Here is a 21,604-nt window from a genome sequence, read left to right as displayed (position 1 = left end):
GCAGGAGATCCAGAATGCCCTGAGTGGAGGAATGGGGCTTGACGTGTGTTGGGAGCCGCGGCCGAGCCCGGTCGCCTTACTTGGCGGACGTGAGGCCTGTAGGGAAGAGCAAAGCCTGAGCTAGATTACCCCTCCCATCGAGTATGCTAAGATGGCGCTTGCTTCCTGCCTTTGCTGAGTAAACAACCCGCTCAATAGCACAGTCTACCTAGCAACTGATGACATTAGCCAATCAGCTTGCCTTGCTTACTTTAACATGATTGGACACTGTATCAGTATATATACTGGTGCCACCCCTGGGGGAAAGTAGAAGCACGAAAGGAGCCACGGAGAGCGGACCGGTAGAGGCTTCGGAGAGAGAAGCACGAAAGGAGCCGCGGGGAGCGGACCAGAGGAGGCTTCGGCTGGGAGCGATCCCAGGGCAGGCTGTACGGAGAGAAAATAAAAGGTTGTCCACTGCCAGACTTTGTCGTGTGTCCTTCCTGCCGGCCGGGAGCGACACCGACAGACGTGGAGATTAAGCTCTGTTACAGGACAGTGGGTTTGCATTCCTCACACACCTGGTGGCCTGAGATTTCTCCCAGATACACAGAGCTGCTCTAAGAAGTAGTCTGATCACAGCTGGTTTCTACAACCTCTCAGTTCCTTCAGAAGTTTCTGTCCTTCTCGATCACTGGCTCACCAGCTCTCAAGGCTGGGTGGCCTCCTTGTGACAGTGCACACCCAAGTGTCACAAGTCACATCATCTCAAGGAGATGGGGCAAAAAATACTGAATTCAGTGTCAAAAGAAAAGTACTATATAGTGGCTTTGTCTGATGACCTGTTCATGGAGCTTTCTCTTCCTTCATCTCAGTGAGTGATCTCACCATCCAACCACTCAGGTATCCAAACTAGGAACTCAGGCGCCACCCACCACACACCTCTCAACCCCTGCTGCCCAGAGCTCATGGGTCATTGCATCCCATTGACTGTATTTTTTAAAACTTTTCCAGTGCTCCCTGAATTCACCATTCCTACTCCTCCTGTCTTCCTCAGACATTGTTTTTAAGGGTGATTGCAACAGTGAGCCTGATTCGCATCTACACTGTCTCTTCACCTTCCTGGAAGGCATATCTTTCTGAAAAGCCTGTGTCACTTGCCGGCTTAAAATTGTCCAGTAATTCATTACGGTACCATGTTAGCAAACACACATGTAGTGCTCATTGCCTTCCAGACCCATGACCATACGGTTGAGTTAACGCAGAGCTAGAACTGAACCCAGGTAACCTGGCCCCATTCTGGGGTTCTACTGTCATCTCGAACTGCCTTACAGGATGAAAGCCAAACTCGTCCCAGTGACCAGGTCTGACCAGTCTCCAGCCCCTCTGCATGTGTCTATGGAATTACTCAACTGCCTGTGGATTCCCAGAAGACCTATACTCAGGATGTGACAATGGCTTCCATGCTCACAGGGCTTTGGAAACCTTGGTCCCTTAAGTTTTACCACTTTGTTTCTGATATCTGCCTGATGACACCTTCCAGCTTTTGATCCCTATAGATGAAAATCCTGAAATTATTTTCATACATTTTCTGTGTGTGTGTGTGTGTGTGTGTGTGTGTGTGTGTGTGTAATAGTGTTTTTTTCTTTTTCAAAGTGCATTCCCATCTAAATTGTTCATCTTGTGATGGCAGACATAATTCACTGGTAGATTAGGGTTAGGATTAGGGTTAGATTACTTGCCTAGCATGTGCAAAGCCCTGAGTTTGTTTCTTAATACCACCCACACACACACACAAACACACACACTTCTCTCTCTCTCTTTCTGATTCAACGGATTTAGTATATTCACAAGGTTATGTAGCCATCGCATTTTTAGAGCCCTAAATTCATTACCCCCAAAAGAAGCCTCACACCCACAAAGAATCATTCTCATTTTCCCAGCCCTGGTCTTAGGCAGGAGCTCCTCTGCACCTGTCTCCAGAGTCACCTCCTCTAGACATTGCCCTGAACCAGAATCACACACTATGTGTCTGGCTGCTTTCACCTGGCATAATTGTTTCAGGGTTTATCCATGGTGAAGCATGCACCAGTTTTTCATTCCTTTTTATTGGTGAAGAGCACTGAATGACGGAATAGGCCACGTTTTGTTATCTACTTATCATTTGATGATCACCAGGTCTCTTTCTTTTGGTGACCACGGAAAATGCCGCTTTGCACACACATTTGGGTACACACGTTTGTGCGGGCAGGATTTCTTTGCTTTTGGGTTGTTACATGGATCATGTGGCAACTCCACATTTAATATTTTGAGACACTCTCACATTATATCTAAAATGTCTGTTTATTCACCAGTTTCCTCTGGTGCCATGAGACCTGTAGACGAGGGAGTTTCCATCATGTGATGCCTCGTATGGTACCTGGCACTGACCAGATGCTCCACAGATGCTTTTTGAATTAATCGTGAAAGCACTCTTGCTTGAAAGCATTAAAAGGAAACATTTATGCTCATCTTTCAATGGGCTATTCATGAGAAGGTACCCACGCGGGGACCTAAAAGGTCCAGACTTGTGAATCACTGGGTTCAAGGTCCTTCTCAGGTGGGGGGGATGAACCTTGCGGTGCACATGTAAAGGACTGCCTTAGAGGGTGGCCAAGATGACCTTAACATTCTCCCCAGTGTGGCTAACCTTTAGGCAGATTTCTTCCTAAGTCTAGGTCCCAATCTTCCTTTTCTCAGGGCATTTGCTTTAGAAAACTTGCAGTCATGAGTTGTCTCTCTTCTCCTTTAAAATATATGTATTGGAACATGGGAAATATCCTTCTTGTTTTGAAGAGCAGGTGCTGGGGATCGAACCCAGGGCCTCATGCATGGTATGAGCACTCTGTTCTGAAATGGGAGCACCCAAGGAATTAGTGCCCTACCTCCTGGTCTCTGCAGAAGGTAGTTGCCTACATCAAAGTTGTGAAGGCCAATAACATACCCAGCTGGTCTGCAATGCTTTCACCCAACTTTTTTCCATAATTCAATAAACTTTTATAACCAAATGTATTCAGGGTTAACTTTTTAATCCTAATGACAACAAAAACAATCTGTATCACATCCAGTTCAGGGGTGCAGATCCAGTAAAGACTGTCTTTTTTAAAAAGATTGGAAAAAATATGTATCTGTGCATTTTATGAGAATATTAAATTCAGCAGTGTTGCAAAAACAGAAAACAAATATCCCAAACCTCCAAATGATTTCAGTTTATTAAAACAAAATAAAATAAACAGCACTAGGCAGTCTGGGCTGCCTTACCCCACCACAACCTAACAGCACTGGGAGTAAAACACTCAGCCCTCATTAAACACAAACCCCCCTCCTCCACCTTTGCCCAGCTTCTACTACTCCAGGAAGCACCCAACGAACAGGAGAAAGACCTGGCTGGCTATAGTCTTTTTTCTTTTCTTTTCTTTTTCTTTTTTTTTTTTTTAATCAGTACTGGGGATCAAACTCACGACCACCTGCTTGCAAGGCAGGTGCTTATGCCGCTGAGCTAAATCCCCAGCCCCTTGGCTATAGTTTCTAGCCTGCTGATCTGTTAAGTCTCACAAAAGGACAATTCTCAGGAATACTGGTCTCTACTACATTCAGAAAACTGATTGCCGTTTTCTACAAGGGCCAGATTTCTCAAAGCTAAAAAACAACCTTAACATTTCTCCAGTATGGGATCTGGGAGTCCAGATGAACAGGGAGATTTTCAGCTTTATCTGTGGAGAAGCATGTATCAGTTTTTCATTCTTTTTTATTGTTGAAAGATGGGAGATTCTAAACAAGAACACAGGATTCCTGGAAACCTATGATAAAGCCTACGCTATGGGAGAAGGTATCAAAAAGCCGATTATCTCCCCCTTCTACCACCAAGCAAAGGAGACAAAGAGAACAAGCCGGTATCTGACCTGGCTGTCGTGGGAGGAATGTGCCCACTTCTCACCCAGCCACCTCTGCCACCTCAGATACACAGAAGTGCTCAAAGGATATCTTTGCTGTCTCCCTCTGGCTGGTAAAGCTGTCATGCAGAGCAACTTTATGGGCTGCTTTATGGAGGCTTTCTCTTGTTAATAGCAGCAGCCTCCCAAATCACCCCGGGTGAGAGCCCACTGCTCTGTGGGATCACAGGTCTGTCCAGTCAATGGGCTTCTTGCCAGACTTCTGCAGCAGCTCATTGGCTTTAGAAAAATGCCGGCAGCCGAAGAATCCTCTATAGGCTGACAGTGGGGAGGGATGCGTGGTCTGCAGGACATGATGCCGCCTCCTGTCAATGGCACTGCCCTTCTTCTGAGCTTGAGAGCCCCAGAGCAGGAAGACGAGGCCGTGCAGATTCTGACTGAGCCAGCGCACGACTGCATCAGTGAACTGCTCCCAGCCTCGCCCCTTATGTGAATTGGCCTGCTGCACCCGGACAGTGAGGACAGCGTTGAGCAGGAGGACACCTTGCTTGGACCACCTAGACAAATCTCCGTGATCAGGATGAACAAAGCCATCTATGTCTGTGGACAGCTCTTTATAGATGTTTTTCAAACTGGGCGGGGGTGGCACCGGTCTTTGGACACTAAAGCAGAGCCCGTGAGCTTGATTGGGTTCGTGGTAAGGATCCTGTCCCAGGATGACAACTTTCACATCATCTATGTCACACATTTGGGTCCAGGTGAAGACTTGGTGGGGGGGTGGATAAACAGAGTAGTGTTTTCTTTCTTCTGCAACAAATTCCATTAGCTGTTTAAAATACGGCTGCCGGAATTCTCCACTGAGGTGCCTCTTCCAGCTCTCCCCAAAGCCCAGGGGCACAGTTTGAGCTTCGAGTCTGAGCAGCGGGGCCTTTCTCTGGATGTGGTCCAATTGCTCGGGGCTTTGTGGTGAAGAGGGTGGCAAGCTGGGCTCGTCCTGCCCGGCCCGGGCCTTCTTGTCGGGGCTGGCTGCCACACTGTCCTTCGGCTTGGGACTGCAGACAGGACATTTCCTGGAAGGGCTCTGGGAGAAGAAGGAGTCCAGGGTTTTCCAGCTGATCATACTGGAGCCCAGGAGAGAGGCAACGCTTGCTACCCAGCGACCTGCGGGGTAGACCTGTCCAGCCTTTCGGTTGAGTAAAATTGGCCCAGTTCTTCTCCACTATTGCAAAAGTCATGAACAAAGTCTTCCTGCCTGGTGCACTCGGTTAGATGCAGTTTTAGCTTGGACCATGGCACTGGTTCCGTATATCACCTGATCCAAGGACTGTCAACTGAAAATGACCTCAGGGGAGAGGATGTCCAGGCAAAAAGGACATCCTACGGAGGTGCCAGGCTAAGTTGTGTCATCCTGAAATAAACATTCAAAAGCACAGGGAGTGACTGAAGCTGGAGATCAATCGCTGGTTACAGAACAAACAGTGCCTGGAGCTAACCACATGAAGAGTCTGTTGCAGCCCAGGGAACACCAAGCTCCAAGGCAATCCAAGAAATGGTGGCTAGGCAAAGGGGTGCCATGTGACGTTATCTTGCTAAATGTATAAATAAACGCCCCTATGGTGGTTGAGCAGTCCCTTTCCTCCCATCAGCAGAGGGGGCTCCACCTGACTCCAGCCTTCTGTGTCTTGTCTTTGTTTCTTCTCCTCTTTGCCACTCTCCATGGTCTTCATCCTGGGAAGTTTAAGAGCTGCATGCGTCGGGGCACAAAAGTCTAGTTGGTACCTTCTGATAAGTATATATTGTCCTTGTTCATTTCAGTTCATTTTCAGAGGCTAGTTATGCTCCTAACAGCCCGCACTGGGGGTAAGGGGTAACATAAGGACTGAACCAAAAAGGACTCCTTGACCCTGGAAACCGAAGGTCCCAGAACTCAGCTTCTGGAAGCCTCCATGGGAAACATGGATGAGTCCCCTTCTTGTCTCCCTCTTTGGGTCCCAGGCACAGTAAGAAGAAACACTTTGGCTGTGAATGTGAATGCTTGTTTGCTGGGTGAAAAAGTATCAGTCTCCAATTTAAAAAACAGTCAGCTCCTTAGAAGTTTCCTGGAGGTGACTGTGTTGACACAGGTGGGTGTGTAAAATGAGAGTTTTGTGAGTCAGGATATTTACAAATGCTTTCTGGTTTTTTGTTTTCTTATGAAAGGATGCATTTCTCTAAGTGATAGGCCTGAGACAGAGGTAGTGGCACATCTGTACAGCTTTTGCTTCGTAGCCACAGAATCATAATCAGCCACTAAGAAAATGGTGTTTGAAGTCCCTAGTGAGATTAAATCTGGCAGGAGGTCCCCATTCCGAGGGAACCAGCATCCCTTGCCTTGGGTCCTATTTCCAACTTATCAAACGACTTCCCTGAATCTGTAGGAAAAAGTAAATCTTCCCAATGTCTTGTGTTCCTCACACACACTACAACAAGTCCAAGAAAACCCCACTGGAACTAGGATGTGGGATATGTTAGCTGGGAAAAACGAATACTCGCGGGTCATTCTACAAGAGTATGGAGCAGGTTGTGAGGTCAGCTCCATCGGTGGCTGTTCAGGAGCTGAGCTGTGACAGCTGTCTGAACTAGTAAATTACTACAGTTCTTCCTTAGTATTTTGTAAACAGCCACTGGCCTGAGTCCTGTCCCCTGTCAACCTTGACTGCATATTTGAACTGCTTCCACCTTTTAAGTTGCCTTTGACTTTGCTAGGAAGGTGGGCTTCAGACTTTATTATGAATACTGGAGGGGATTAGGGTCATCAGCCAGGGCTGAGAACCACTGGTGTGAGTGTAATATGCACACATTGTCACCAGCTTACCCAGCCCTTATTAAGAATTCATATGAAAGGGGTGGGGATGAAGCTCAGCGGCATAATCGCCTGCCTTGCAAGCAGACAGTTGTGAGTTCAATCCCTGGTACCAATAAAAAGAAGAAGAAGAAGAAAAAGAATTCATATGCATGAGAAATATCTGCAATAACAATGGTCTTTATTTATTTAGTTTTTTTGAAAATATCATTTAAATTTTGCACCAGTGGGGATGTGGCTTCTTGGTGCAGTATATGTCTAACAAGCATGAGGCCCTGGGTTCCATCTCCAGGACTGGAAAAAAAAAAAAAAATGAAAGAAAGAAAGAAAAAGGAATTTTGTGTAGTGAACTGTATAATAATTTTACAAACAAGGGTGGAGGGAGCTGAAAGTGCTGTTTAAAAATGTGGTGTTAATTCCAAATAAAGTATCCTTTAAATAAACATAAAATTGCACCAATCCTCTGTGAGCAGCACCTGACCGCTCTGCTGCCTGGCTCTCTCTCTGCCTCTGATTCCTCCCCATCGGGATGACTGCAGGAATGTGACTCTTCATGGGGGCTGTGGCTGCAGGGTCTTTGTTCCATGTTGGTACTGAGCCTCCTGGCACTGGAAAGGGCCACAGGGGCAGGGTCTGAGCAGCCCTTTCGGAAGCAAGGCCTCCGTCAGGTGCATCATTACCTAGGCCTGAGGTGGTACCTGGAGGCCAGGTACCTCTCTAAATAGAGCTCTCTTTTTATCTCTGATTTTGTCTCTCCATCTCTCTTTGTGTCTCTCTGTCTCTTGGTCTCTCTGCTTCTCTCTCTGCACCCCCTGCCATAAGACACAGAGTGGCTTCCTGGACTCTGGGGGAATGAAATGGAAAAGGAGCGGGTCTGTGGGATGATTGGTGCCCATCTGGCCAGGGTCCTGGCCTTCCAGGAATCTGTGAATGTATGGCTCCTGTTCTGAGTTCTCCATAGTTCTGGGCAGTTCAGCCAGGACTGTGTCTGGTACTGCTTGAGGCAGGCATGAGAGGCCTTGAGTTGGGGCAGGAAACCCAAGCCAGTGCCCATGAAGGGGAGCCCAGAAAGGCAAGACTCAGGTCCCAGTCGGGTCATCCTCATGGGGATGCTCTGTTGGGCCAGGTCCTGCACGATGAGCCTGGGGAACCTCTGCTTTTTCCTTTCATCAGACTCCAAAGCACACTGTCTTTTTATGTGACTTGCTGTTGGCATCCCAGCACTGGGGAATATACAAGGAAATAGCATTCCCCCAATTTGGTGATGCTTAATAATGTGATGATATTAAATTTAATTTTTCTAACTGCAGGATGTGTCAGAGTTTGCACTGATTGATCCGTTGTGCTACTGGGAATCAAATCCTGGTTGGTCCTTTGTCCTGGGATACAGCCCCAGCCCTTTCGTATTTTTTTTATCTTGGGTTTCTCGTTTCTCTCACTAAGTCACTAAGTTGGTCAGGATGGGCTTGAAGTCATAATCCTCCTGTGTCAGCCTCCCATAGTACTGGAATTACAAGTGTTGGCCACCTTTTCTGGCTTTGTCAGAGCTCTTAACATGGCAATATATACTGTGAGTCTGGCGAGGAGAGGGATCTAGACTCTAGAGTATCTTCAAAATGTATTTGGACTCTTTCATCCTCCTTTCTCAGCCTCCCAGAGTGCTGTGATTATAAGCATGGGCCACCCACTCTGTGCCACTTGCATTTTTGGGCAGGGTGGAATATGGGGTAGGGGAGGGCATCAAGTGATGGACAGGGCACAGAAGCAGCCATGGGCAGACTAAACAGCGTAGTGTTGAGCCACAAGGCACTGGACCTTCTGGAAGCAGCCACAAGCAATAGTGGAGGTTGGCTGCTATGGGGTAGGGAGGAGCTGGGGGAAAGGATTCTGCAAAAACGGGGCCAAGCTTATGATCTGTGTCTCCAGACCCCGGGGACTGCAGCTGATTTCAGTATAATCCTAAGGGACAACTTAGCTACATCAGAGGTGAAAGATTGGTAACAGTTTCTCCTCCTTACTGGGGTCTCGGACAGATTAAAGAATTAAGCAAAGTGGAGGATGGGGGTTAACATGTTACCTTTGTGACCCTACAGCTAGAGGGTGAGGACCAGCTGTGTATGAGAGCTCTTCTTGCTCTGAATCTTCCTTAATATCCAGAAATGTTACTGTTTTGAAATTTGCCAGGTAAATAGGGGCAACAGTTTATGGCATTAGGGTTAATGACATGAGCAGCCTCTTACAGGCCGTGTGTGGCTTCTGTTCATCTTTTGCCTTTATTCGCCGGTTTGTTATTAAGTTAATGGAAATGGTACTTTCTGTGTTCTAAGAACTCCACTTCCTCCAGGATGTTTTCAAAGACCTGGTCTGTCTTCTCATCCAAGGAAGATCTATGACCCATCATGAATTGACATTTGTGAGTGATGTGAATACAAGTCAGTGCTGAAATTCAGTTTCAATTATTCCAGTAGCATTTGTTTGCTTTTGCAGTGTGGGGAATGGAGCCCAGAGCTTTACACGTACTAGACAAGCGTTTCTGCCACTAAGCTATGTCCCCAGCCCTTTTCTAGTTTTTTTCCTTAATGTAATTTAAATTTTTTAAAATTTTGTAATTGTTTGCTGCTGATAGAAATGCTACTTATGTTTACATATTGACTTTGCAAGGGATCCAGCCTTGATCAAATCTCTTATTAGTTTTCCCTTATTAATTTTTTGTTATTAATTTTTCCCTTATTAATTTTGTTATTAATTTTTCCCTTATTAATGTTTTTCAGGAGTTTAAAAAAAGGATTTGCTCTGAGCTCATCTCTTGGGGGCAAAAATCACACAGGGGTCTTTTATTGGTATTATTGGTCAGGATTCATCAGCTGACAATTCCATTAGATGTTTTAAATTTTGATGAAAGCAAAAAAAACTAGGCTCTGCCATTGGAAATGAAATGAATTTCTTGATGCTTCTGGAATGGAATAAAAAGGTGATATCAAGACATTTATAATTATTTTTATTGAATATTCACAAATAAAAATATTTTCATAAAAGTTTTTTGTATCATAACCATGCCTTCTATGTATTTTTATCAAACCAGAGTGGCACATTTTGCTGGATCCTTTGGGGAAGTCTTCCCACATGACCGTGCAGCCCTTTTTTCGTGCTCTGTGGAGTGTAGTCTGCCTACACTGTCATCAAAACCAGACTCGGTTCCTCAAATTGAGTCAGCGCCCCTGCACCTCCTCTGGCGCCATCCCATTCTGACCACTGCACAGGGGCCCACCAGGTGTCAGGAGTCTCTGAGATGAACTTAGACCCCTTTTTTCCACCTCTTCTCCCCAGCACTCTCTGCTTCAAGGTCGCCAGACTTTGCTCAGAAGTGAATACCCTGAGGCTTTTGTTTCCTTAAGGAATGGACCTCAATAAGACTCAGAAATTTAGGGGTGTGAGACTTGCCAGTTTTTAACTGGGACAAAAAAACACATAACATCAAATTTACCCTGTAACCATTCTTGGTGTGCAGTTCACCGGCACTGTAGTATGCATAATGCTGCACACCACCATCTATTTCCACAATTCTTTTCCTGGTTGCAAAAATGACACGATAGGGCTGGGGATTTAGCTCAGCAGGATAAGCGCCTGCCTTGCAAGCAGGCAGTCGTGAGTTCGATCCCCGGTACCGATAAAAAGGAAAAAGACAAAAAAAAAAAAAAAAAAAGACACAATATTCCCATTAAATATCAACTCCCCAACCTCCCTTCCTGCAAGCCCCTAGCAACCATCATTTTTTCCTGTCTCTATAAATTTGAAAACTGATGGGTTCCACCCGTGTGAAGCTCTCCCAACCTCTGCATAGTCGCCTGTCCAACACGGAAATGGACCTGGAGCAACAGCGTGTTCTCTCCATGCTGACTTCCCTGCTGTTCTTCAAGCCCCAAATCAAACTTCCTGCTCTGTGTGCATGCACCAACATTCCCCTAATCACCTGTGATTGTGTCATCCTGCCCACTCCTTCAAAGGCCACCACCTGTCAAACCTAATAAAACCCTGCTGCTTCTTTGTTTGCCTGGAGGGGATCTTGCAGTCTACTGCAGCCCTCGTGTGCCCACAGTAAAGGTCTTTTTCCTTTCCCTGCCCTTGCTTCTCCACTGTGCCAAGGGGAAACGTATTATTTTTGATCATTTTTGGTGCCAGGGTAAGTGGTTCCTGGAGGCTTCCCCCAGTCTGAACTCTACCCCGTCAACAAGTCACCTCCCTGCTTTCTCTTGCCCCATCTCTTCTCTGTCTCTCCTCTCTGCCTCTGCCATTCCTAGCCTCCATCCAACAGCGACCCACCTCAGTTCTCACAAGTGAGCCACCTTTCACTGCAGCGTTCCTGTCTTGTAAATCACGAGCTCTTGTTAGGATTTTCCCCATGTCCTTCTGGACCATGACCTTCGGGACTTACCCCCTGTTCCCTCGATGGCGACTGGGGTGCAGGTGTTGGGGAACTCCCTCTCCCTCACACAACCCTAAGAAGAATAACACCTCTTCCAGGGATTGTCACTGGCTTTTGTAGCCTCAGGCTCACATCTAAATTGGCCATCATGGGAAATACATCTTCCTGCCTCCTAAAATGACACAGTGCTCTGCTTTTTTACTGCCAAGTGGCTTGACCACAGTCTCAATAATTCCCACCTCTGGCCAGAGGGTTTCCCTTCATTGATGCCAGCTCCACTATCTGGACAATTTCAGCTATTGTAATGGCAAGTGGGTAGAGAGTCCTTTTGTTCAGGCCTTTTTCCTTCAGGGCATTTCCCTCCCTCGTTCAGGCATGTGGGGCAGCCCAGGCTATTCTGAACCACTCCACACTGCCCACTGCCCACCTGAAGATCCCACTGACCCTGTAGGTGATGTCCCTTCTCCTTCACCATATCCCTGAGAAACTTCCTGTCTTCCCTGTTGCCATCTTCTCCATCCATCCTTCTCCATCAGCCCCTTTCCCCCTGCTCCTCCTCCACCCTGGCATTGCCATTCTTACTGCATGCCTCCTCCCAATCTCACTCCTCCCAAACGCCACCATTCTGTGCCCTGTCCTGCCTGCTGTCCCCCTCCTTCACGCATGACTGGCGCTATGTCTACCCTAACCACCTTTAACACGGTGCTCACTCCAACCTCTTTCCTCTCTGCAAGGTGATAGGTCCTAAAGGCTTAACCTGTGCTTATGTCCCTTTTCTCTTTCTGACCTGTCCCAACTCTCTCATGGATTAAGCTCCTTCTCTCAGATATATGTAAAGGAGCTCCAATTGATGATTAACTCCAAGACTTCCTAACAGCTGTCTTTAATACCTATCCTTGCTTTCACAGGTATAAAAGGTTATATTGCTTTTTTTTCTTACTACAAGAGATATTCTATTAATTGACCTAGAAAAAGGTTCCAACTAGTCTACTTACACTTACAAGTGTAAAAACTATAAGAGTTATAATTCAAGGTGACCGAACATCTGAGTGCACTCTGATTTTATAAGGTGTTTGTTAAGCTGTGTATGTTTTTATGTCCAATCTGTACAGATTGTCTACATGTTCCTTTGCTTGTCATATTCATAAATAGATGTTTTTTATTTGAGGTCGTTAATTTTTTCCTCTTCCATTTTTGGATCAAAATGTAGTATGAGTTATACATCTAAAAGCATAAAAGCGTGCTTCCACCTGTGTTGCCAGCTGGTCAAAATGATGCTATAATTGGTTGTGTAAATTGAATGAATACTGTCAGTTATGTAGCATGGCTTGAGAGGGTCTCATTGTTCAAAAATAATGTTAAATGTTATGATTGGGTTTTTCATAAGTCATTAAAAACTTTATTAAGATAATTAAACAAAATCCCTTAGGGAGGAGAGGGGTTATTGGATAGGGATTCCGAATAAGAAAATGCCTGGTAACATTTAACCAGGTCTTGTGCATTGATCAGAGATCCCAATGACCTCCATAGCCTAATGGGAGACACTCCAACTAAAGTTATAAATATATATTGTTGTTGTATGTTCACATTAATGACTATCAAAAGAAATAATACAACAAGGCTTTTGACTTAAAGATGCTCTGATACAAATGTTTCAAAGGGCTATGGCAGGTTGTTATTAGCCTCACAGTATATTAATGTATTCATGCTTCCACATGTAAATGTAAAATGTAAAATAGAGATTGACAAATTTGGTTTTATTTTCTGACCTCTGCTGGAACAAAACCTATGTGAGGTACATCTCACCAAAGGTCAATAAGTTAGATAAAAGCATTTTATGTATTAGCTAAGGATGACTGACTGAAAGGGATACTTTGTGTCAAAATGAAAATGTAAATTATTACAAAATGTCATAATTGTCATGGTACAGTATTATATATGGTTTTATTTCAAATTTTCTATGAAAAATATGTACCTGTTGACATTCAACAAGAATTTAAATACTAGGACATCAGTGGTTGATAAAAATAACAGTTCTGTTTTATGTTCTAAGGTGCTTGATATTCAGATAAGGTAATAATGTTAAGCTTACTACCTGATTATGCTATAATGCTATCAATCTTTTCTTCTGGACATTCAATAACTGAGATTTGAAGATCAAAAACTAAAAAGAGAGATGAACTACGAGGGCAACCAATTTTTAGCTCAGGCCCTCTGAGGTTAACGAGGGCCAAGGATATTAAAAAAAAAAAAAACCTACAGTGACATCCATAACCATGTGAGCCCATGGTCTTCTGATCAAGGAGATTATGGGACCACAAAAAAGTGTGATCTATGATATATAGTGTGCCTAAAAACAGTCACCAGAAAAAAAAATCTCTCAAGCTTTCACAAAAAGCAATTTGGTCAAGCAATGGCCATGATTCATCCTGATGGCTGACACTGTCAGGAACTGACAGGCTCTATACATTGTTCCAAGGCAAATCCTCAGGAGACTTCACTGAACTTAATAGATAGCAATAGGTTAATTTCAATTAGTGCAAGTCTCAATTTAACTTGGTTTTGAATATTCAACTGAAAAGTATAATCGAAGATATATACAAATGTCATAAGTTAGGGGCACCTGTGCCATGCTAGAAAAAAATGCTGTTATTTTGTTAATCAATCAGGTATCATGATAGATAAGGTTAAAAAATCCATGAATATAATGCCTCTAAAATCAAAGAGGCCCCTCACCAAGATTTTTCCATCTGGTCTTTCCTAGGAGGTTACATCCCCTGTCTCCTCCCACTGATAAAACTCCTCACCACAATTGCATCAAGGTCTTACAAATGAGCTCTTTCCCCTTTCCTCACATTCACAGGATTCCTCTCTCTATAGCCTCTGATACATGGTTCATAGAAGGCAGCTCAACCAACACAGATATTCAATAAAGGGCAGGTGGCAACATCAGAATCAAGTATACTGAATGTGCGCTTTGAGTCACTGTAGTTATTTATGATCCTGTCTTTGACCAATGTAAGGGCTCATGTGAGGATGATAAATTCTGCTTTTTGTGAAGATCTCCCAGGTGGCAGTGAACTTGCCTCTTTACCTTAGAAGTATTAACTATAGCACCCTGCCCCCACTTCAATATTCACCCACACAATCACAACTCATTCACAAACCTACCTATAATCAAAACACTCAGGGGCGGATTGTCCAAGGATCAAAGTTTCTCCTCCCAGATCATCAGGCCACAAACATCATCACTAATTTACACAACTGCTTTTCTGTGGGCACTCAAACTTATATAGACTTCTAACTCCAGTCTTTTCTCATCCCTCTTCAAAAAGTATCATACATCAGGGGACTCACAACAGTCACCTTGCACTAAAACTCCTCCTCAGGGGCACCTACTTCCCCTTCTTTTCCAACTCACCAACTTCGTGGACACACTCTAGGTAAGACTGGCAGGTAGACTTCTCACACATGCCTAAACACAAAATGTTTAGCTATTGCCTCATCTTTGCCTGTACTTTCTCAAGATGAATAGAGGCTTTTTCCACAGCCTGAGAGACTGCAGACAGTTTCCAAGATTCTTGTACAAGAGATCATTTCTAGATTTGACTACCTCAAGCTATGCAATCAAACAATGGCCAGGCTTTCATTTCTTAGATTACTCAACAAATATCCTTGAGTCTGAATATTACTTGGCACTTACAGACTACAGACCACCTAAAGTCCTCAGGAAAAGTCAAGAAGAAAAATGGCTTATTAAAGATATATCTCACAAAGTCATATGAGCTACATCTACGCTGGCCCCAACTCTTTCTCATGGCCGCAACTCGATTTAGGGCACTTCCTTGGGCACCCACTTTTCTGTTTGAGTTCATGTAGGGTAGACCTTTCTAGCTCCACAACTTAGTTATCTCACAAAACCTTCCCTCAGCTGGGGATTTAGCTCAGCAGTATAGGTGCCTGCCTGGCAAGTGCAAGGTTGTGAGTTTGATCCCCAATATCACAAACAAAACAAAGCAAAACAAACAAAAAATCCCCCTACCTGCCCTCTTCACAGATTACATCCTGATCCTTTCCTTACCTAGACATTTTTTATGACAGCACAGTGATGTATGTGCCCCACAACCAATAGATGATCAAATCCCAAAACCTCCCATAACTCCTAGGAACCTAATGGATCTCAAATCTTCTAAGCCCACAGGACAACAACCTTTGGTCCTTCTCATGACACTACCTGTGATCAAAGTCACCAGCCTTTCTTCCTGGTTCCATATCACCCAGGCCAAATAGTGCCCTAACAATCCACACAGGTAACTCCAAACACTCACCCTCAAAGTGGTCATCACATCTCTTTCTCCCACTCATCTCTGCCTCACCAAAAACCCCAAGAAAACTTCTAAGCCTATGAGTGTATTGCCATCACTTCTGGTTTCTGATCCTCTATCTCCTATTAGTTGTTTTCTGGGGTATCCTCCCAGAAGACTTCCAAACCCCACATAAAAGTTGCTTTTATATTTCTCTATGAGGTAACGGTCCTGACACTCTCCACCCTCAACTGTTTTGTCAAACACCCATACAAAGTCCATCATGAGGTCCCTTTGCCTCATTCCACTCACTATGTCACAAAATACTATCACAGACTCCCTACCTCTAATTTACCATTTTTATCTCACAAAACAAGGGGAATTAGCCAATCACCACCACACCATTGCGGCCCAAAAAGCTGGACTTGGTGCTGTCTATAGTCTATCATAGACACTAATGGCAACGGCCTATGCAGAGTCGGGGGTCCATCGTTCTATTTGTGCCCAGAAAACTCCTACTATCCACCTTGCTATGGTGTGGCTTCCTTTCATTGCCCCTACGGGGGCTGTGAGTCAATAGGGTTACAACTAGGGGCTGGGTTTTGGACAAACCATGATAATTACAGTCAGGTAAACACGTCCTGCAATGTAGCTCATAATTTAAGGGATTTTTTTTCACCATTGCACCCTTCTTATCCCAAAAACTTTTCTGCTTCTTCCAAAGAGCTAAACATGGGGATTCTAGACCTGTACTACTTCTACTAACATAAAGATATTTCTTAATCTGAACAAAAGATTACTTCCTAGTATTTGATATCTCTCTCTCTCTTTCTTGATCTCCTACCTTCCTCTTCACCTTCTTGTCACACTCTGATCTCACTCACCATACCCTAGATCCTTAATCACACTTCTAGTTCCTAAAAACCACTGCTCAGACATGTGGCACTGCAGACCTTTCCAATCGCTGGCTCTGCCTGCCCTCTCAGCAAGACCTATACATGGCCTGTGCTGTCACTGTAAACACCTCCTCACTCCAAACTGTCCCAAAGCCAACACTGTGGGTCCTCCGTATCTAGCACCAGGACAATTATGGACAAGAAACCTTTCTTGTATTTATCACCCTAATCCTTCCAAGTCTGCTTCCAGGGTGGGACCTCTGACCCTTGCACACGTCTCAATCCTATTTCAGACACATCAGCTCCCATTTGCCCTCTCTATGGACAGTTCTTTGTGTGTAGACCGGAAGTATTCACCTGTCTCCCATCAACATGGCAGGGCTTCTGCACCCTGGCAGTTGTAGCACCACAAGTCACACTTCACACTAGAGCTCAAGTTATAAGGACTTTACTATCTCCATCCTCACTCACACATCACCAAATGTCTCACAGGGCAGCACCACTTGCTCCAATTCCACTGGGTATAGGTCTCTTCTTGGATGTTGGTGTGGATGCCAGAGGTAAGAAGACAGCAACTTGCTTTTACATCCAGTTGTCCTTTAAACTAAAGACAAATATTTACAGTGTATCACAGTCTGGAGATCTCCTCCAAGATCATTTCAACTCACTAGCTGCCATAGTCCTCCAAAATCACTGAGCTGAAAACACTGGCACCTTTGCTAATGCTAGAAAAAATGCTTCTACTTCATAAATCAGTCAGGTATATAAAAATGAGGTAAAAAAAAGCACTTCAATACCTGTTGCCAGCATACAAAAAAGGGTTGACAGCTCCTCTGCCTGGTCTTCTTGGTGGCCCTGAAACTCCTGGGCTCCCACCATCCTCCACATTTTTAGATCCCTTCATTATCATTCTTTTTTGTGACTCATAGCACCCTGTGCCTTTAAACTTTTTTGGAAATTTCTTCAAGCCAAGATAAGGTCCCTCAGAGAGCTTCTTGTCTTGGTTGACGCCCTTATGTGGACATCAACCATCATCCTGAAAACCACACCAGCCCCTATCATGAGGCCCTCATTCAGCAGGAACTACTCTAAGAGAGTTGTCGCCCCCTAACAACCAAAAGATGGGAATGATGGGTTCTGCCTGTGTGAAGCTCTGCCAGGGTCAGTGCAGTGCCTGCCCAAGACACTGTACCCTGGTCTTGTAATGTACCCTGGTGCAATGGTGTGTTCCCTCAATACTGACTTCTGCATTCTTCTTCCAAGCCCAAAATCAAACTTCCCACTGTTTGTGTGCATGGCAACATGCCACCAGTCAGCAGCCAATATATCATTCTGCCTGTCCCCTCAAACTCCACCACCTGTCAAACCAAACAAAACCCTGCTGCTTCTTTGTCTGCTTTGAAGGGATCTTGCACTCTACTGTAGCCCTCTCATGCTCTCAATAAAGGCCTTTTACCTTTTTTTCTTTTTCTGCCCTTACTTCTCTGCCACACTGTTATGGTTTATATGTCAGATGGCCCCCTCCCATTCTCATGCAATTATGGATGCCACTGAATCTAGCATTTGGATTGGTTCATTGTCTAGAGCTTGGGATTGGTGGTGTGAGTGCTACACTCACCTGGGTTGGAGTTAGTATACAGTGTAACAGCAAGAAGAAGGCATATCTTTCTCTCTTCTTGTTCCTAATTTCTGTTTATGGTGCCCTTCTATGTTACCCTGCCACTTGGAGTCAACTGAGTATGGACTGAAACCTCCAATCTGTAAAAAATAAACCTTCCCTTCCCTAACTTTGGTGTCAGGTATTTTGTCTCAACAATGAGAGAGAAAAGTAACTAAGACAGAATTTGGTGTCAGAAGTAGGGTCATTGCTGTGACTAAACCTGGTCACATAGTTCTAGAGCCTTTGGGAATGGCTTGTAGGAAGAGTTTGGAAAGTTTCAGAGATGTCACCTGAATGCATAAAGGTGGAACAGCTGAGGCTGTTCTGTAGGGGAGATTCTGGTCAGAGCTCAGGAGACCAGAATGCTAATAGAAAGCCTTCCAGTAAAGACTAGGATCTGGAGGTTTCTGCTGGGAAGAAGGACTGTGCTGGTTGTTGGATTCCACATGATGTGTGTTATGGCTTGGCAAAAAGTTTGTCTGCATTTTGCTTATGTCCAGATAATTTGTCTGATACTGAGATTAAGGGCAGCAGACTGATTAATCTGGCAAAAGAAATTTCAAGGCAGTCAAATGTTGAGGTGGTGGCAAGGCTATTGTTGGGGGGTTTTAGCCAGATTTATGTTGAGAATAAAGAGCAAAGAGCCCATCAGGATGATTCAAAATGTGAGTTTGGCCAGGAAGCTGTGGACTATAAAGATAGAACTGAGAGCTTTATTGCTGAGAAGGAACAAAGAAATAGAAAATGATGGCCAGGGGAATCCCAGGAACAGTTGGTCTCCACCTTTTGCAGCCTCAAAACTGCAAAAATGAAAGAGTTTGCTCAGAGGAGAAAGCTGCAGAGCTCCACATTCCAAAGTGACAATGGAGGCCACAGGAGATTCCAAAATGATAGCCACCACACCAGATTCCAAAATGGAGTTGGCATAGAGAAGCTATACTTCACATTCAGGTTCAGAGAGCTCAGCAATACAGACATGGGACTCCTATATAGCCAAGAGAGAGGGAAGCCTAGCTACTGCTCCACTAGCAGTAGACCTTGGCAGCATCCATGTGGTGCTGATTTTAAGTGCAAGGAGAATGTGCAAGTTCTGACATTAAGGCAGCTTCCACCCCAACTTCAGAGGACCTGGGAAGTCAGGAAGTGCACCTCTGAGGGCAACATGTGAATCTGCAAGTGTGAAGTGAAAGGTACAGTGGAGACTCCAAAAGTTTGGAAAAGCCAGGAAAGTGGATCACCCAAGGAAACCTGCAAGAATTGAGCAGAATGAAGAGAGAGAGAGAAGCTGTGGGAGTTAAAATTCCTGAAAGGGTCAGGGGGTGGAGTCACTCAAGCCTTCTGGAGTTTGCAAACAGATTGCTTTGGATGTTGTACATGGAACACCAGGACTTAATGTTTGCCATGCTGCATCTTGGACTTGCTTTTTTCCCCCCAATCCTTTGTACCCTCCTGTTTGTAACTTTTGGAATGGTAATGTTTATCTTGTACCTTTGCATGTTGGAAGCACTTAACTTTGTTTTCATTTGTACAGGGGTGTACAGCTAAGAGGTTGCCTTCCATCTTGTAGGACACTTGGGACTTGGACTTTCAGCAATGCTGAAACTGTTAGGACTGTGGCAACTCTTGGAGATGGACTAAATATCTTTTGTATAACGGATGTGCATGAGACTTGGGGGGCCAGAAGTGGAATGTCATCATTTATGTCATTGGCCACAAGTCTCATGCAGTCATGGTGGCAGCTGAATCTAGCATTTGTGAGTGGTTCGTTGTCTAGTGCTGGGATTAGCAGTACCAATACCACACCCGCCCAGGGGTAGAGCTGGTATACAACATAAAGGAGGGAAAAAGGTGTGCTTTCCTTTTCCTTTTTGTACTTGCTGTTTGCAGCCACCATAAACTGCTTCCCCTGTGCCATGCCACCCTGCCATAGAGCCAGCAGAGTGTGAACTGAAACCTCCAAAAACTGCGAGAAATAAATCTTTCCTCCCCTAATTTTGAGCATCAGGTCTTTTATCTCAGCAATGAGAGAAAAGTAATCAAGACCTTCTCCTTCTGTCTTGGCTTCTCTGAGTGCTGGGATTACAGGCACGCACTGCTGCATGCAGCTCTTTGTAGTCTTGACTGATGTTTTTCCACTCATTTGTTGTTCAGATCCAGAAAGGACTGGTGAATTCACACCTCCCCCTGGGTATATTCTCAGGCAAAACAGCTTCAGGAAAGCAAATGTGGAATTCAGAGTGCTAGAATTTGAACTTGGTCCTTTTGAACTCTTGGTGGCCTACATACCTGGCAAGACTAGGTGGAGGGAATTTGTGTACCTGGGCAGGGATCAGACTTCAGGAGTGAGTAGATGAGGTTCACCATGAGCAAGCACAGGCCTGAGGATCAGGGAGATGGAGAGGACCCAGGAAAGGAGACTGAAAAGGAGCAGGGGCTGGGGATGTAGTTCATCCAGTGCCCCGCACCCACTCACACACACACAGGAAAAGGTTCTAAAGGAAGAGATGCTGCTGAGCTGGGGAGGAAGGAGTCAGAGCTGGAATGAGTCAGATGCTGGGCCATGGGCTGCTGCCCCAGAAGACAAATAGGGGTCTCTCGCTCACGGGTTGAAGGGTTTGTAAAGCTCCACCTTTGGGCACTCCAGAGTGGCTTCACCAGGCCCCTGTGTGAATCTGGCAGAGGCAAGTGGGAGGACCCTTTAGGTACCAGGACACTTTGGTCACGAAATCTAACTTCCATTCCTTCTCTGCCTTGAATGGGACCCACGTGTTCCCTGTATGTATCCCTTCACTGCAGACTGCCTCTGCTCAACAGGAGGCTTTCTTTTCTTGTTGCAAACTTGTTCTCCTGCTCCACTCTCTTCTCTTTTCATCCTGTGAACACATCTGTCAGTCTTTCTACAGTGCAAACTCAATTCCATTCTATCCCCACCCACCTCAAACCCTTTGGTCCTGCACTGTATGGCGATGGGCACCATCTTTGTTGATGGAACTGAGATTTTGTCCAATTTTGTTGATTAGCTAAGCCAGTCAAATCTACTCTATTAGCAAGTGACACGGGACCTTAAGGGGAAGAAAGATTGCTAGCATCAGGCAGATTTTGGGAAAGAATTATTAAATTTTAAAGAAAGGATTCCTAGACCTCAAAAGGTGGCACAATAAGAGATAGAATGATTTTTACTTCTGGAGGAGTTAAGTGAGGGTGCAGTGCTGGGCCCACTGCAATCATATTGTAATCATGAGAAGAATGATCACTCTGAATAGGATGGAAGAGGGAACACTAGATCTTTGATGACCAATGAGCATAGTGTTCCATTACTCTGAGCTTTCATTATATGAGGAAACATACTTTCCTTATTTGGTAAGCCTCCAGAATTGACATTTTCTGTTACCACTAAAAGCACCACTGAATATTGAATAAATTCCAAATTACTTGTCATGGCACAGAAGGATTTTTATTATCTGTCCTCTTCCACTGCATCGCCACTGTCTTATCCTCTGGTACATCAAAGTCTTGCTGTGCCACATGGGTACCCACTGTTACATCTCCTCTCCTCTGCAGGTGAAGG

At 44.8% G+C, this 21,604-nt stretch overlaps 1 protein-coding gene across 1 annotated transcript; it reads right to left on the bottom strand.

The window, feature by feature from the left end:
- Positions 1–3,085: 3,085 nt before the first annotated feature.
- Positions 3,086–5,252, bottom strand: LOC100723916 (uracil-DNA glycosylase-like). Its single transcript, XM_063253718.1, has one exon. The coding sequence runs from the start codon at positions 5,029–5,031 to the stop codon at positions 4,135–4,137; it is 897 nt and encodes a 298-aa protein (XP_063109788.1). The 5' UTR covers positions 5,032–5,252; the 3' UTR covers positions 3,086–4,134.
- Positions 5,253–21,604: the final 16,352 nt, after the last annotated feature.

This window comes from Cavia porcellus, unplaced genomic scaffold (assembly GCF_034190915.1).
Source record: "Cavia porcellus strain 051 isolate PalLab524CR breed Dunkin Hartley unplaced genomic scaffold, mCavPor4.1 scaffold_7, whole genome shotgun sequence".
Lineage (NCBI taxonomy): Eukaryota > Metazoa > Chordata > Mammalia > Rodentia > Caviidae > Cavia > Cavia porcellus.
This window is presented reverse-complemented; position numbering and strand designations above follow the sequence as displayed.